We start from the raw sequence: 19,431 nt of genomic DNA, 5'->3' as shown, positions 1-19,431 counted from the left end.
GACAGTTGTATCAAACGAATAGTTATAATTTTCTCAAATATTGAAAGCAATTCACCATTTCAAAATCTAGAGAATTCATAATAGGCAATGTTAATGCTTGTAGCCAAAAAAGAAAAAAATATGGATCATCAATTATTTAATTTCAAGATGTTTTCAACCAATCACAACTTTTGGTGTAAACTTTTGAAAATATTACCCAGAATGATTCACCAAGATTCTGAAAAAGGTGAATTACAGTATAAAAAAGTTTAAGACAATTTGAAAATTCCTCTGTCCCTGCTTCCTTACAGGAGAAAAGCTTTGAAAGCTAAAATTATTTAATATTTAAGTCTAGTCCCAACACTCATGAATCATTACGAACATACATACATTTCCATTGAACCTACAGTGACCTCTTTAATCAAGAAATGTATCCCTTATTCTAAAATATAAGATGCCTGAAACACAAAATCTGAGCCAATTTTAGGTGCTTATATCTTTCATTCCATGTAACCAGAGAAAATAAAAGGCTACCACAAATAGGTCAAACAATTATTTAAAACTGAAAACGTAATTGATTCCTATCAATAATGTAATTCACTCACTGCTCTGAGGTATAAATGAAAAAAGTCCTTTTAATTTCATCTCTGATATTTTTCATCTTGGTTTCGAATACCTGACCTTGCAGTAGTCTTTTATAGTCAAATTTCTTCACAAAGTGGACCATAAATTTAAAAGTGGATCAATGGACCAATTACCTTACTTTTAGGGTGTCCTTTGAAATAAGATACAGGAGATTTGTTTTCAATAACTTTTATCTTATTGTTTTTTAGTAACGAGAGAATGTAACAAAATATTTCTAACTTTTGTAATGGATATCATAGTAAATTTACTCTCCCTACCTGGTCAAACTCTTAACTTAATAGTACTGAATCATTTTAGTATGATGCTCAGCATGGATTAAAGAAATAGTATTGTTAAAATCTATATACAATGAAATTAAATTTGCTGTATAAATGATTACTGAAAATTCAGAAATTATTAGGATGTTTTTATTTTTAAATGCGACAGGGTTATAATAGAAATAATTTCAATTGGCATTTTAAAATATTTTATATGAATTAAACAGGATTTTTTTTCATGTCGCAAAAATTAAAATTGCGCATTATTGTCTAAAATGACAAAATCTCAATAATTTCTGAATTTACAGTATCATTGATTTAGAGTTTATATATATGTAAATAAATAAAAGTATGAGCACAAACAGTAGATAGGATAAGGGGTCATCCATAACTGTCAACTATTTTCCAAAGTGTTCAATTATACACACTTTTTCTGAGCCCCCCAACCTCCCTCAAAAAGATTTAAGGAACCATTTTCAGATTTGAAGACAAGAATCCATCAGTCTTAAGAAGATCCTGTCTTTTATTGTTTAGTTTAATATAAAAAATTGCATTGCAAATAAACTGAAACAAATTTGACTGTTTTATTTTTATTATTTTTTAAAAAGCGTACTGTAAAAATGTTGTTTTTGTAACCCAGGTCTGTCTGACTCTCCCCAAAGTGTACGTTTTGTACACTTTGGAAAATGGTTGACCATTATGAATGACCCCTAAGATACATCGTTTTTGCTATAGAAGCCTCCCCTAAACATTTCATCAGGGATCTGCCCCTGGTATCTGAAATGTAATCAATCTAAGAATTTAAATCAATGCTGTGAGATTGTTTAATTTATTACAGCAGGATGTTTTGAGTACTTGTATTTTGTATACTATTTGTTTTTTAATGGTTTTTCATTTTTTTGTATTGACATAGTCATTTTGTTTTCAACTTGTCCCTTTGATATCTTTTGCCTAGACTTTAATACAATGGTAAGATTGAGAATGGAAATGGGGAATGTGTCAAAGAGACTTCATAGAAAAAACAACAGCAGAAGGTCACCAACAGGTCTTCAATGTAGGGAGAAATTCCCGCACCCGGAGGCGTCCTATTTATTATGCAATTTCTTTTTAGTTCTTCAGTAAAAATCATAAGGGGAAATACTATACATAGCTGCCATGAATACTGTACCTCATTTTACATCCCTCAAACATTCCTGTCTCTACATAAGACGGACAGACTAGTGTTGTATGAACCCCATCATGACCTCCAAATATTAGTTCGTAACTTAGCACCTCAGTAAATCCGACCACGCCAAACTTAGAAGCACAGTACTCCGTCAGTTTGTTGATACCTACCAATCCAGTAGAACTTGCTATGTTTACTATGTGGCCGTGATTTTTTCTAATCATTGTAGGCATGAAAAATTTTACAGTCTGAAAATAAAATGAAATATTGTAAATTATACAGTGGATTTGGGGGATAACCACAAATCTAAATTTTCAACTAAATAAACATTTTACAAACTCTTGTACACAGACTTTGACTAATTATCCACGGAAGTTTTCCTCCTTTCACATAATTTGGAATCTACAAAAAATAAAGAATAACGGACATGTCTTATTTAACATGTTTTGTGGTGTTGTTTTTTTTCTAAAATAAAAATCAAAGAATTAATCATCACCTGAGAGGTGTGTGAAAAAATAATTGTTTCTTATAAGTTATCTCCCCTTTTTTCTAATTCATTATCTATATAACAAAAATACATTGTACCTTAGTTTAAACATATATATTCATTTAAAGTGGATTGGGAATCAAGTTATTGCAACTTAATCCCTTTCCACTTTGTGGATTCAGTGCTTCCATTTAGCAGCATTACGTAGCCTGCTCTTTTTTCAAAATCTACAAAGGTGTCTTTCGCGTGCAAGAGATATGGCTCTTCTGTTACATTGGTCAGCCTTTTATTGTTCCTTTCCACCTGACTATCATCGTTTCTCAAGACCTGATACTCGCAAATGGTGTCAAGGGAGAGCCTATGGTTATCTCTCTAAACAAAATTATAATTCTTCTTACATATTTATTTGCCAAACCATACAATTTTGGGGCCTTTAAAAGCTTATTATGTAGTTTGAACTCATTGTTGAAGGCTGTACAGTAACCTATAGCTGTTGGTTTTTTTTCTTGTGTCTGAAGCAATGATTCCATTTTTATGTTTTAATTTTGTATGAAACAAAATATTTTTATTTTTTTTAAACTTAAAATTTAATTTATGGCAATCATTCTCATAAAAAACTTCCACTACAAAAGTTTTTTCTTTAAATTTGCATATTTTTTTTAGTAAAATAACTATAAAATTTCAACCTTTATGGTTTATTGTTTAAGACAAAAAAAATGCATTTGTCACCTGTTCACAACAGCATATTTAGCCATGTTTACATGGTACAGCTGTTGTTAAACACCTGTAAAGGTGTATAAATGACAGGTCAAACTGACCATGGACTGACCAGTAAGTCTAGGAATGTGACCAGGTGTCAGACAAGTTAAATTATTGTTATGTTTGTGACAACCTCCATGAAAAAATAACAAGAGAAAAATATTTTTATAAATTAACATGGATAGCTCTGTTTATCACCTGCCATCTTGGGAAATTGTTTTCATTTTATTATCCTTAAAATTTTCCTTTTGTGTTAAAATGTGAACGACCATTTATGAATATTTTGTTTTGAAAAGATTTCATTATATTTTACATTTAATTTGAGGGTTTGGAGTGTGTTTAGAGAATGGAGAATTAAATAGGCCAACAAAATAAGAGTGGAGAATATTGGGGTGCTATAAATTATGAAGATTAGATGTAAAAATTATAGAATAGAAATAACTGAAGAAAATACTGTAAATTCAGAAATTATTGCGTGCATTTATTATTGCGATGTTGTCATTTTACACTTGAATGCGATTTTAATTTTTACGATTTTGAGAAAAGTCATGCTTAATTCAGTTAAAATATTACAAAATGCGAGTTTTAATTATTGCGTTTACAACTCAGTCTGAATTTACAGTTAACAGATATATTTTCCATAATTAACATTTCAAAGTACTGTAAATTCAAAAATGATTTATTGCATTTATTATTGTGATTTTGTCAGTTTAGGATATTGAGAAAAAAAAAACTGTTTCATTTTTATAAAAAAAAAATCAAAATGTGAGTTTAAATTATTGCTATTATAACCAAGGATTTGTATAGTATACAAATCCTTGTTATAACCCTGTATAATTTCCCTCAATAATTTCTGAATTTAGAGTATACAAAATCCACAAGTAAGAAAACATACCAAAATTATTATATGAAATGCAAGGTCATAATTTTGGAATAATTACAATTTATATGTTTAAATTCCTTCTGCAGAAAACTAAATTGGTTTATGTGCTACAAAATAACATAACAGTACTTAATAAAAGTAAACAAACTGATTTGTACTTAAAAACATACATTTAAACGTTATCAATTCATCATCATTATTTATTCGGTGACAAAATGTAGGTCTTCATAACTTGTAGTTTATAGATATAAGATGATGTGGTATAAGTGTGAAATAGACTGTTACTCTACATCCAAGTCACAATTTGTTAAAGAAAAATCATTAAAGGTCAAAGGAAGATCTGATCAACACAGAGTCTTGGCTAACATGGAACAGTAAGCTATGAAGAGCCCCCAAAATGACTAGTGTAAAACCATTCAAACAGGTCCGAGAGTGACCGACACCACAATTGTCGTCTTTTCATTGTACAACGAATATAGTCCCTAGTGTTAACAGTGGGTTACTTGCCAATAATTTTTATACCCTATCCAAATTTATTTTTCCATGTTTAATGCCTCAAATTGTAAGTAGGGGGGAGAAATTACACTGTAAAAAATTTTGGGTCCAGAATTTTACAGGAAAGTAGTGATTTGGTCTAGCTGCAAAAGGTTAAAAATTAGCACTTCGGAAGCTGTCAAAAGATTTCGAGACACCCTAAACACAAAATTGTCCATATTTTGAGTTAGAGGTGATGAAGTTTTCTATAATTTTGAAATAACTTGTCCCAAAAGTAGTCCAATTAACACACTGTAAAAATTTCATTGAGAAAGCGCAGGTGTGTTTTAAGTTTAATGTTCTAAAAGAAACTACGAATTAATTGTGTTCTCGGACCAACAGGAAAAACAATGAAATAATATATTAAAGGAACAAGAAATAAAATTTTGAAAAATCAACAAAAAAATGTTATCCCAAAATTGCATAGATAATGAATTTATCCACAGTCGGCCTCGAATAACCATCACGACCTTTATTATTTAAAACCATAAAAGATGAAAACCACTTTCAACTATACACTGAAGATAACTAAAAACATTTTATAAATTATTTTTTTCCTCAAACGTATAGTAGTCAGTTTTTTTACCTTATATCTTCTTCCCTAATATAATCTGAGAGTAACAAGAATGTGTCCATATAGCGCACAGACGTCCCACTTAACACTTTCATTTTTCTATGTTTTGTGGACAGTGAAATTGGGGATAAAACTCTAACTTGGCATTACAATTAGAAAGATCGTAATTCATAAGGAACATTATTATGTACCAAATTTCAAGTTGATTTGAATTCAACTTCATCAAAAACTACCTTGACCAGAAACTTTAACCTGAAGCTGGACAGATAAACAGAAGTACTGACCAGCAAAGAGGGCACTATCATTTTCTATGTTGAGCGGACCGTGAAATTGGGGTCAAATCTCTAAATTGGCATTTCAATAAGAAAAATCATATCATAGTGACACTTAGTTTCTAGTTGATAGGTCTTCAGCTACCTTGACCAAAAACTTAAATCTGAAGTGGAAATTAGATATCAGATGAACTAACCAATTTAAAAAAAAGGGGGGGTCCAACTATATGTCCCTATTCAAATGCATTGATTGGCCCAAAAAAGGGGGGTTCCAACCCCTGGAACCACCCCCTGGATCCGCCAATGAGAGTGGTCAACCTTTTTTGGGAATTTCAGGTAATTCATGTGGAAGGTGCAAATAGTAATTTTTATTGACTTAAAGGATTGCCAATTTTCCTTTCAAAGGTCAGCAGTTCTCTTCTAAGTTACTCTGGCTTCCTCCACCAATAACAACTGGCTACTACACTATATTTATTGCAAATTGTGCTTAAAGTGGAGTTAGAAAGTAAAATATCAATCAATCATTTAAATTATACCTAATATAATTTTAAGATACTGAAACAAAACAATTTGTGATTTTTCCGTCAATGGGTCTGTGTCTGTGTGTTAATTTGTTTGTCAGTTCTTCTGTTCATCTGTCTCAGGCTTCAGGGATGGACCGATAGGGTGACACAGAAGATGTTTTCTATCATATCATTTGAGGTGTTCATTTAATTAAGTCCTTGATACAATGTTATAAATTATACAAAATATGTATACTCACCCAGTTTACAGTGGGCCAATAGGTTGACATGGAAGACCTTTATTATCTTTGTCTGGGTAGTTTATTAGTTTGGTCCATGATACAATGAGGGGGGATAGTGATAGGACCTTTATAGGGACTCCAGGATGGGGTGTTTTTATAAGCTCTGGGTTTTGGGATTGACCCTTTCGAGATTCGGGAATTCTTTTTTCCAATTTCGCAACCTCAGGATTTCGTGTTTTTAATTCGGAATTTCAGGATCAGGACACCTCCTATCCCCCCTCTACATTGCTATATTACACAAATTATGTACTCACCCAGTAATGGGCCAATAGGTTGACACGGAAGACTTTTTCTATCATATCATCTGGAGTATTTATAAGTTTAGTCCCTGATACAATGCCAGCATTGTTTATCAAAATAGCCACATCTCCAACTTCTTCTTTCACTCTCCTTCCTACTTTCTTCACTTCTTCCTTTATTCTATAATAGAAAAATATAAACTTATAGACCTGGCCTCACGGTCATAAAACTTTCGAGCATGATTTTTGTACTTGGACTCGAAAATCAACTAAATAAATTGCTGGATTTTTTGTTTCGAGCATGATTTTTGTGCTCAAGGCACATGAGCAAAGTTTTATGCCTTTATGGCCAGATCTCTCTCCATCTTACACTTGAACTTAATTTTTATATCACTGGGGGATGCAGAACTTTTTAAAAGGGGAACCCACTGACTGACCTAAATAGGGGGAGGTGCTTCAGTCATGCTTCAGTGACTCCTTATGTAATCATCCAATTTTTTTCCACAAAATGCCCTATGAAATTTTTTAGTACAACATTCACTTTTACCCTTGTAATTTGCCCTCTTTTTGGCCCAGTAATATTTCACCTACTTAAGTATGAGACTTGAGTGAAAATATTTGACTAGGTTAAAAAAAAATTTAAAGATAAACCTATTCATTTCATTTCATTTTAAATCCAAGATCTACTAGATCATTAAAAACACACTAAACTTAATAGGAGGCGTCCTTTATGATGCCCTATAGTATCTGTTCTAGTTGCCTAAGTGTTTTAAATTTACTCTCAAATAACGATGGAGAGGTGCAACATACAGAACAGGATTAGATTATGATGTGTCACTTATTTTTGTGGGTTCCAATTTCCAAGTTGAGGAAAAATTTCTTTCTTGTGGATATTTTATTTCTGTGATTGGTTTTGCAAAAGTCTGCATTATTTTTAAAAGGCTCCAGAAAGTAAAATTGCACTCTGAGTCTGTTGATTGTTCAAATCAGAGGTGGATTTAGGTCCCCCCTTTTTTGGGAAAAAAATTGATTGTTTATATAGGGAATCACTGAAGCGTAACTGTAGCAGGCCCCCTCTTAGGCAGTAAGTGGGCCCATACTTATGAAAATTTCGAGATCCACCAGTGCAAATTCCAGGTTCACCACTTTACTGTCAAATCAAGGAAATCGCAAGAAATCATAATGAATAACAGCATATTATGATACTTTATCACTCACAGGTATTGATCAGTCAATATTAATATCATGGCTAACCATTCATTGAAAATCATTTACAGACAATTAAATGTCATAAACTCATATTCAATATAATGAAAGCCACTTCCATCTTAGCAGGGTGCCTTTGGTTAACTTAAGAAACTATAGTTTAACAACTCATTTTGGAGTTCATTTTCTTGCTTTGCATTCCAGATTGATAAAAAGCAAGTCTAATGAATATAAAATTAACATCTTGGTTTAGATCTGTAAGGAGTTTATAATTGGTGCATAATTAAAGTTGGACATAATTATCTTTTCTGTACATGTTATTCCTATAATTCTTGTTCTGATAATTCCCATATAAACATTCCATTGACACACAGTTTACATAAAAATCAAACATAAATAGATGTAATCCTTACACAAATTTTGTCAAATTTGTATGGTTTTCAAGATTATATAGAACATTTTTGTAAATCAACACTAAATCTGATAATTCATATTTTGTATGACTTCTGAAACTGCAAAAGTGTTTTCCGTCATCATTTCACATATATTGCTTAGGCCATGGTTTTTTAATTTGTTGGTTTACGGATTTTCTCAATGAAAAAGTCGGGTCGGTCGGTCGGAAAAAAAATAAAAATAAAATCTTTCAAGACAGAAAACTGATATGCAAAATAAAAATATATTTCACCTTTCTAATAATATGTTTGTCATACTATTTTTTCATCGTTCTTAAATTTTAGTTTGATGAAATATTATTGCTCAGCTGTAAACATCGCATGACATTGTCTAATAATTTCCCGTAAAAAAGGGGGGGTACGCTGACAAAGACGAAATTAAATCGTCATTTCACAAACAAGAAAAACAGATTCACGTCTGTTATTTGACTTAGCTTTTAATCAAAACATGGTGAAAAATAATAAGCACGAAAACTGATAAAGAAAAAAAAAGTAAAAATGTCGTACGAAAATAAGTTTCAACACACGTGTCAAAAACGTAATAGACTCGTCCACTGGAAAAACGAGAATATCAGGTCAAGGATTTGTATAGACTATACAAATCCTTGATCAGGTTAAATAATCTGTTGTCATGCATTCCCGTTTTTTATCCAAATGGACGATATTTTTTTATTATCTATAAAACAAGAAAATATCAAATGATTTGTTAAAATTCAGTATTTTAACTTGATGCCTGTCCACCTGTCCACATTTGGACAAGTCTATTTATATGAGAACATGCATCTTACGGACTGGTGACAAATAAGGGAAACGAACTTATTGTGTAATTGGTTTTAAACACAGGTTTTGTTCCGCAAAATTATTTGCGCAAACGACATTTCAAGGCCGTTAATAATTGATTTGTCTATTTTTAGAAACGTAAACTGAAAGTTTCATTTTTCACAACAGAAAGTGTCATCACTTCTGTTAGTGATTAATGCATTTCATTTCATAAAAAGGGATATTTTAATTATTTTTCAGGGATAATGCATTTTTTATGGTCGGCGAGAATAAAAAAAAGCCTGAAAATTCGATTTAATTTTTATTTTGAAAATCGGCAAAATCGGGTCGGCGGATCCGTAAACCAACAAATTAAAAAATCCTGGCCTTAATTATCAAATAATTGTTATCTTTTTTCACCAACACTTCCCTAATATTTGTAATGATTGTTGTTACATACCTTATATAGATGAAATATCTTTGCAATCAATTTTTTGGAACACTTGTATCAAAACTATAGGCTCATGGCAGAGAATATGTTTTGTTCACCAGGGCTGGACTAATAAATTGTGCATCTTCAACAATGAACACTCATAATCTCCAATATTAAAAAGTTGAATATATAATTCATTTTCAAATCAATTTTTGTTGAACTTTTTTCTTTGTACATTTCTGTATCTTTTTAATGAAATCTCAAATTTCTTAAAATTTATTCAAGGGCAATAACTCCTATATATTGGAAATGGACTGGCATTTCGACAAAACCATACTTTTATAGGTCCTGTTTTGCTCATGATCTTTGTTAATCCAAGTTTTACTGATCATGTTGCTTTTAATTGCATGTTTTTTTTTCTTATTTTCTAGTTTTTTGCACAATTAAACATTGTCATTATAAGGACCTGAAAAAGGAGTAGTTGAACTTAATAAAATTAACGGTACCAATTTTCTTGCACCAGATGCGCATTTCGACAATACATGTCTCTTCGGTGATGCTCGTGACCAAATGACAATCATATTCTCTATCCATATAGAAATATCAAATGTTTACCAACATTTTTTTTTTCATTAATCTGCTAAAAAAAGTGTGTCTATACTAGTATAGCTAAATAAATCTTCAACTTATCTTTAAAAAAATCAATAAGCATAAAATTGACAATGTAATTAACACCAACATGAGGGGTCTGATGGGTTATTTTCGTTCATTGTGATTGGCGCATTTTTGCTATCGTGATCTGTTTTTCTACAGATTTTTTATATTTTAATTTTTTGGTGATCCCTGCATGATCATGGAATTTTATTTTCTGTGAATTGTGATTTACAAAAAAATCAACTTGTGAATCGTGATGAGATCCCCCCCATGAGGCCCCTCCAACATGACAAAGTACAATTAATGTATATGAAATTTGACAACATTCTTTATTGAAAAAAGATAGGCCAAAGATTTAACCAATCAAAATCAAACTCTAAAGTCAAGTCAGAAATAAACAGAAAAAAGCCATGGCAAAAGAAAAAAGAAGAAAAAGACCAGGAGGCAAACAACAGTATAACAGCTCAATTCAAGAGACATTTTTTAAAAATACCATATTAATTGTAAGCTGATTAAAAAATGCATGCTGATCAATCTGTGTCATATGAAATCACCAGTTAGCATAGCGTTAAAGCTTGATAAATAAGTTTGAGCAAGCTGTGAATTCAGGAGCCATATCATTCTCATATAATGACAAACTAGAAAGTCAACAGGGTTAAGTAAGGTAGTGATAATTAGGGAAATAATTATCATATAATTTACACCAAGATGACATTTATTGATCAATTTTTAACATAAAATAAGAAAAAAATGCTGAATAAATTATCTTAGCCTCCCCTCCAAAATAATATTGAAATCTATTCTTTTGCACATATATATGTATCCATTATATATAGTTTCTTGGTGTAAATTATACACATCTAACAACCCCATTGGTTTTCCAGTATGATTATTTACATGTATGAGGTTACATTTTACTTTGAAGAGTTCCATTCAACGGGTATTTACCATGTTAATTAAGCTGCTTAAAAATGATTCTCCAATACTATTCTGACTCGGACTGCCATATAAAATTACCAGTATTAAGTGATTGTTACAGCCTGATATAAAGGTTTGTGATAAAGGCAATTCTACATCCAAAGCTAATAGAAAGTTAAACGATCTAAGTATATGGTAGTAATTATTAACATCACACCAAGATGACATTTAATATATATTTTTGTAATTCGATATCCTGCATTTATCATGCTTTAATTTCGATAAAATAAGTTCACATTGCTGTAGTTCAGCCTCTCCTTAAAATTATTGAAATCTATCCTTTTGCATAACCATAATTTCTTGGTGTAATAAATTAGATGCACCAAATAGATCTAACACTTACCAGACCTAACTGAGTGTATTGAAGTAAATTTGAGGACAATCTACATTGTAAAGCGTTATGCAAAGCCTATTTACCATATTTAAAGCTGATTAAAAATGTCTGCTGTTCTGTGCGGTATGAAACTATCAGTATTGTAACTTTGTAAGAACATTTTAAGCCTTATAACATAATGTTGGGGGATAAAGCCAATTCTCCACAGAAAGCTAGAAAGTCAGCAGCACTTTAGTAGTAATAAAAAAACAATTATACAATTAGTCATGCAGTGCTTGACTATTACAAACAGACAGGCACATCTGTATAAAATCAAGATAATAAATTTTGTCAACTTTTCTCACTTTAAATTCCATTTGTTTTGCTTGGCTGATATATATAAAGGATTTAAAATGACTTTGCAAGGGTTTTATGGGACCATGAGTTAACCAAAAAAGATGTAATAACGTACACTATCTGATTTAATAGATCTTAGTGCATCTGAAATTCAGTTAAACCTCAATCTGATTAAAATAATAAGTGCATGTTAGATCCATGCTTAACTCGTACAAGTGTCAGGTGAGTAAAGAAAGAAGACATTATCCTGGATCTGAATTTAATCTGATTGGTTAAAACCAAGTTGTGTGAAACTTGTGTTGAGAGTAACAAAATATGTATTTTGTCAGTACCTAATTGTGGTAAATTTCTGCTCATTTCAAATATGTTTGATTGGAAGAACATCCAAACACTATAGGCTATAGTATTTATCATTTCTAATTTCCATAGATGAATCTTAACCTCAAATTTGACCTTGGCATGTCAAAGTAAGAAGTCGTTCACTAAACAAAATTTTGTTATTTTAACATGATGGAAGAATTTAAATACTGAAAAGTAAAAAAAAAAAAAGTGATTGTAAACAATTTTGTTTTCATTTTGACAATAAACGTTAAAATTATTTGTCATGCTTTGTTGCATGTTGAATTGTCTAGCTGTATATAAACATGATAAACACAAAAATTAAACAATTGAACAACAAAGGCAAATTAAATCAGAAAATGTCATAATCAGTTGAAGTGAGTAATTGTCAGTAACGGATATATATTACAGTTATATTATTCTTGTAGTAAAGTTCCAAATTTATGGATATATCAAACACACATAGCTTGGAATGACTCTAGTTGATCGGTTTCTAGTGGAAAATTGTCTGAATTGCAAGAAAGTAAGTATTCCCCATTTCCATTCTCAATTTAATTTTATGAATACGTCACATATGTGAACATTTATGCACTTTTTAGGTTAGTTTTACAAATTTTATGTACATATTTAATCTAAATACCCTCCAAAGACAGGCGCTAGAGTCATCATTTCATACATAACTGAATTACATTTCTATCAATTGCTTCCATAAAATAAAATTGAATTCATGAATGTGCTATTTAAATCAATTTAAAGATCAAATGATCAGACTAACATGTAGTAAATATGAAATTAATAATCTTAACATCTTATGGAATATTATAAATATGAATATAATATATAAGAATTGTTTTTATGACTTTTTGTTGATAATTCATTACAGAGACCTTCTTGTGAACTTCAAATTGTCTGACACATTTTAGGGACATGTGACTTGATTCTCATGAGGAAAACAGAAATCATTAAAGATGTTTAATCAATATATAATATATTATACATTGTAAAAGTATAAGGAGCTTTGGTATTATTGCCAATAAGACAACTTTCTTAAAACCTTTGCTGAACAGTGATTTATATATAATCTTTTCTTTATATATATATAGTGATTAAGATTAAAAAAAATATTAAAAGGTGAATGCTGTAACCCAACTTTTTTACATATTTTGTCTGTTTGTTTTGTTCACACATTATTGCAATTGTCATATATATACAGCGGGTGTTTTTTTTGCTACATTTGTACATACATATGTATACTGTTTTACTACAAGTTCAGGGGCAGATCTAGCCATTTTAAAAAGGGGGTTCCCAACCCAGGATAAAGGGGGGTTCCAACCATTGGTCCCCATTCAAATGCATTGAATAACCAAAAAAAGGGGGGTCCAACCCCTAGAACCCTCCCCCTGGATCCGCCACAAAAGTAAGAGGTTTAGTTTACAGTGGTCTTTTGTTTCTGTGTGAATGATAATTCGAGAAATCTAAATATAACTTTTGGTTAGAATGTAAGCAAATTACAGAGTTAGTTCCCCTTACATGTACTTGTTTAACTCTAGTGCTTAATTGAACCAAATAATATCTTGCCAAACAGGGGGGGGAGGGGGGGGATATGTAACATCCAAGCAGTGTCTGTCTGTTATCAAGGTTATACATAAAGTTAACACAGACATTATAATGTAAACTTTTGTAGGTCCAAATTAAATGCATGATTCTTGTGTACATTCTAACCTTGTTTACCCCAGACTGAAGTCCACAACTAGAATCTTACATTTAGCATTTCCATTTAAGAATTAAACAAAAATAAGATACATGTATAAAGCTTTATTTAGAGTCCGTTTATGCATTACTATTACAAAAATAAGCTCTGAAGAGCTTTTAAATAGAGATGCAATATTAAAGTGTGACATGTATTAACACATGCTTATAAATCTTGTTAATTTTGGATTTTTACAATTTGACTTTATCACGTTTATTCTACATTCTTCAATTAACATTCAATGTGACAGTCATTTGAGACATATAAAATTGTGATTCCTATCTCCAATGTCATGTAGATCACTAAACCTACTTATAATTTAAGCATCATGATAAATATCATTTTAAATTGTAAAGTGGGCTGCTGCGTGACTGTCTCTTTATGCAACAGTAATGACAAATTCTGGGAACACATTACTCCATTTGACGTAAAGTGCTAAGTTGATTATAAGTACTTCACGATTTCTCTTTATTGATAATTATGTCCTATCAATTTGCTATTCATCTCAACAGGGATCTGAGCTAGGACCATTCTTGCTAAGATTTAAAAAAATTACCAAATGTATTTCCGTTTGAGATATAAATCGCGACTCATCAATTTAGGCATCACTAAAACTATTTACCATCATGTTTATTATAATTTCCAGTGTTCTCCCTTCAAATTGTGGATAGCATCACATTTCATTAATTTTGTCTTTTCAAAAATTCCAAGGGGCATTATTTTTATTTTAAAGGTTTAACTCTCATCTTGCAAAAAATTCTAATAATTTCTTTATTGAAAAGCACTTTACGCCCATATGGACCAATGGCTTAAAACATTATACATAATATACAGTTTACATAAAACAATGAAAATAAATAATGAATATAAATAATGTACATAGTACGTACATGTTGTAGTTGACTTTAATGGGTTATATTCCAATTATGTATTTTTGATTATTTAAAGAGTGCGATATTGGTGAATATAGGAAATCAGAAATCAAAATTATATATATATAGTTTTGATAAAATCAATATCAACATAATAAAAGTGAATCAATCATTTATATAAGCTGTTAAAGCTAATAAAATTATGGTATAGATTACTAATACAGTAAATTCAATTGTTTCTTTGCCATACTTTTACTATTGCAAAATTGTGAATTCACAAAAATAAAAACATTTCATTTTAATTTGGAAATTTTCATTTCTGAGGGTGCCTTAAGCTTTCTGCACACTTATAAATTTTACACTTTACAATTTGGAAATTAGTATGGCGTTCATTATCACTGAACTAGTATATTTGTTTAGGGGCCAGCTGAAGGATGTGGGAATTTCTCGTTACATTGAAGACCTGTTGGTGACCTTCTGCTGTTTTTTTTCTATGGTCGGTTTGTTGTCTCTTTGATACATTCCCCATTTCCAATCTCAATTTTATTACTTGGTTAAATTTTTGTCTATTTTTTATAAAATTATGTTTTGTGCCCATTATTTACTTTCTTTATATTTATCGCCATGTTATCCTCTATTCTTAAGCCTTTTCTTTTCTATTTTCTATTTGGTTGACCCATTTTTTGTAGTATAATTGGCCAATTTTCTATTATGTAAACACTTTATGCAGACCTGTGCAAAGCATTTTCTAAAATCACTAATTTTGATCTAATAATTTCGTCTATTATATATAATTTTTGAATTTAGAGACTTTCATTTTATATTGGTTATCATTAAAATCAGAATAAAGCCCATTACCAGAAAGAAACTGGTTACATGAGGGTCTACATTGCATTAACAGAGAATAATTCTTAAAATTGTAAAAAAAAAAGAAGTTACCAGGTTACAACTTACAGAACAGAATAAAGAAATCATCTATAGTTATAGATAAAAATGTATATTAAAATCATTTTCATGAGAATTTTATAAATTTACATATATACATGTACATGTATAATAGTGATTTTTAAAGATGAACAAAAATACCTTAAAATTTAAAGAATACTGAATTGAAGTTTAGGACTCCCCTTCTATTACTAGTTTACTTGATTTACTTGTAGTAAACATTTTCTTCATAAGAATAAAATTTTAAAAAAAAATGTAGATATTTATCATAATACATTAACAAATAGCACAGTGATCCATGTAATTGAAGAAAATTAACTAGTGGTTCAAAGTCATGAATTTACATGTATTTGTAACCATGGTAATCTGTTAATTAGGAAGCATGCAATTCATTATGAAAATTAGGTTGTGGTTTAGAGCATTTGCGGATCCAGGGGGGGGGGGGGGGGGTTTGGACGATCAATGGATTTGAATGGGAGCATATAGTTGGAACCCCCCCCTTTCACTCTGGGTTAGGAACCCATCCCCACCCCTTTTTAAAATGGCTGGATCAGCCCCTGGGTTTAGTCACAAATTTATAAATGTTAATTTGAAACCAGAGAATTTTGGGAAATTATCAAGCATGCAAGTGATTTATTATCTAATATCATGCTTAAGAATAATCACTACTTAGAATCTAATGACAGAATACTTCATCATATCTATACACAATTAAGATAAATGCTTTTGTTCTAATTTGTTTTCACCTTCTTCAAACAATTAATACTAATATAGCTTTTTATAAAGCATGCCTAACTTAACGCATTGAATGTGATAAGTGTACATATTACTTAAAGGTTACAGAAGAGATATTTCTAGGGACAATATAGGATGATGGCTTTATTTAATGAGGAGCTTATTATGTTGCATTTTAGGTGCAGAATATCTGAATTCTATATATAGCTATTAATAAATTAAATTCAGTATAAAATAGATCTAGATCAACAAAAATCTCAGATGAGACAAAAACTATGTACTGTGTATACATACCCAGTTTTAAATTACTGGGTGACAACTTATAAATCAAGTTACAAAATTGTTTCAAAACATTTTTGTGAAACCAATTCTGATGCAAAAGAAGTGCATGCTCATTGTGTTGATTTGCGACTTGTTAGTTGAATTGAAGATCTACAATGTTCAAAACTAAAATTACAATCCAAGATTTGACCTATTATTATTTAATTTTACAAATTGTGACTTGGATGGAGAATTTTTTCATTGGCACTCATATTACTACTTGGATATCTATTTTGGATAAAATATATATACATGTACTATACATGTAACTAAAAAGAGGGAATTATAAAGATTCCAGAGGAACAGTCAACTCTCATAAATCAAAAATAAACAGCTGATATTATAATGCCATGGCTAAAAATGAAAAAGACAAACAGACAAACAAATAGTATGCATGACAAAACATACATATATATACTTGTATAAAACTAAAAGAATAAGCAAGGATCTTTGAGCAATCAGTTTCTTTGTTGAATAAATGAGATGGAACATTAAACTCTAATAAAACTAGAGGCTCTCAAGAGCCTGTATCGCTCACCTGATTCTACTTGGGTTTTTGAAATCATATAAAAAAATATAAAATTTGGCTAAAAGTGACAACACAACCTCATTTATAAGAAAAGGAACATGTTTAATTTCATTCAAAAGTCCCCCACTGGCGGCCATCTTGGATGACGGATCGGCTACAAAGTAACAACACTTGGTCAGCACCTCATAAGGAACATTCATGCCATGTTTGGTTTTATTCCATTCAGTGGTTCTCTAAAAGAAGTCATTTGTATGCATTTCCCATAGGGTCCTATGTTAAACTAAGTTCCCTGCTGGCGGCCATCTTGGATGATGGATCAGCTACAAAGTAACAACACTTGGCCAGCACCTCATAAGGAACATTCATGCTATGTTTGGTTTTATTCCATTCAGTGGTTCTCTAAAAGAAGTCATTTGTATGCATTTCCTTATAGGGTCCTATGTTAAACTAAGTCCCCCGCTGGCGGCAATCTTGGATAATGGATCGGCTACAAAGTAACAACACTTGGTCAGCACCACATTAGGAACATTCATGCCATGTTTGATTTCATTCCATTCAGTGGTTCTCTAAAAGAAGTCATTTGTATGCATTTCCCATAGGGTCCTATGTTAAACTAAGTCCCACGCTGGCGGCCATCTTGGATGATGGATCAGCTACAAAGTAACAACACTTGGTCAGCACCACATAAGGAACATTCATGCCATGTTTGGTTTCATTCCATTCAGTGGTTCACTAGAAGAAGTGATTTGTATGCATTTCCAATAGGGTCCTATGTTAAACTAAGTCCCCCGCTGGCTGCCTTCTTGGATAATGGATCAGCTACAAAGTAACAACACTTGGTCAGCACTCCATAAGGAACATTCATGCTATGTTTGGTTTCATTCCATTTAGTGGTTCTCTAGAAGAAGTCATTTGTATGCATTTCCCATAGGGTCCTATGTTAAACTAAGTCCCCCGCTGGCGGCCATCTTGGATGATGGATCGGCTAAAAAGTAACAACACTTGGTCAGCATCCCATAAGGAACATTCATGCTATGTTTGGTTTTATTCCATTCAGTGGTTCTCTAAAAGAAGTCATTTGTATGCATTTCCCATAGGGTCCTATGTTAAACTAAGTCCCCGGCTGGCGGCTATCTTGGATGATGGATCAGCAACAAAGTAACAACACTTGGTCAGCACCTCATAAGGAACATTCATGCCATGTTTGGTTTCATTCCATTCAGTGGTTCTCTAAAAGAAGTCATTTGTATGCATTTCCCATAGGGTCCTATGTTAAACTAAGTCCCCCGCTGGCGGCCATCTTGGATGATGGATCGGCTACAAAGTAACAACACTTGGTCAGCACCCCATAAGGAACATTCATGCTATGTTTGGTTTTATTCCATTCAGTGGTTCTCTAAAAGAAGTCATTTGTATGCATTTCCCATAGGGTCCTGTGTTAAACTAAGTCCCCTGCTGGCGGCCATCTTTGATGATGGATCGGCTACAAAGTAACAACACTTGGTCAGCACCACATAAGGAACATTCATGCCATGTTTGGTTTCATTCCATTCAGTGGTTCACTAAAAGAAGTCATTTGTATGCATTTCCAATAGGGTGCTATGTTAAACTAAGTCCCCGCTGGTGGCCATCTTGGATAATGGATCGGCTACAAAGTAACAACACTTGGTCAGCACTCCATAAGGAATGAATATTCATGCTATGTTTGGTTTCATTCCATTTAGTGGTTCTCTAGAAGAAGTCATTTGTATGCATTTCCCATAGGGTCCTATGTTAAACTAAGTCCCCCGCTGGCGGCCATCTTGGATGATGGATCGGCTACAAAGTAACAACACTTGGTCAGCACCCCATTAGGATAATTCATGCTATGTTTGGTTTTATTCCATTCAGTGGTTCTCTAAAAGAAGTCATTTGTATGCATTTCCCATAGGGTCCTATGTTAAACTAAGTCCCCGGCTGGCGGCCATCTTGGATGATGGATCGGCAACAAAGTAACAACACTTGGTCAGCACCTCATAAGGAACATTCATGCCATGTTTGGTTTCATTCCATTCAATGGTTCTCTAAAAGAAGTCATTTTTTGTATGCATTTCCCATAGTGTCCTATGTTAAACTAAGTCCCCCGCTGGCGGCCATCTTGGATGATGGATCGGCTACAAAGTAACAACACTTGGTCAGCACCTCATAAG

General features: G+C 31.8%; 1 protein-coding gene across 1 annotated transcript in view; it reads right to left on the bottom strand.

Moving 5' to 3' along the window:
• The window catches only part of LOC134690958 (epidermal retinol dehydrogenase 2-like), a 30,027-nt gene that overhangs the window by 9,003 nt on the left and 1,593 nt on the right, over window positions 1-19,431 (bottom strand). The window contains exons 2-3 of the mRNA XM_063551136.1: window positions 6,615-6,780; window positions 2,050-2,294 (exon numbers count right to left, since the gene is read on the bottom strand). Of these exons, the coding sequence (XP_063407206.1) occupies window positions 2,050-2,294; window positions 6,615-6,780 (411 nt within the window). The remainder of the gene's footprint in view (window positions 1-2,049; window positions 2,295-6,614; window positions 6,781-19,431) is intronic.

Source organism: Mytilus trossulus, chromosome 11 (assembly GCF_036588685.1).
Source record: "Mytilus trossulus isolate FHL-02 chromosome 11, PNRI_Mtr1.1.1.hap1, whole genome shotgun sequence".
Lineage (NCBI taxonomy): Eukaryota > Metazoa > Mollusca > Bivalvia > Mytilida > Mytilidae > Mytilus > Mytilus trossulus.
This window is presented reverse-complemented; position numbering and strand designations above follow the sequence as displayed.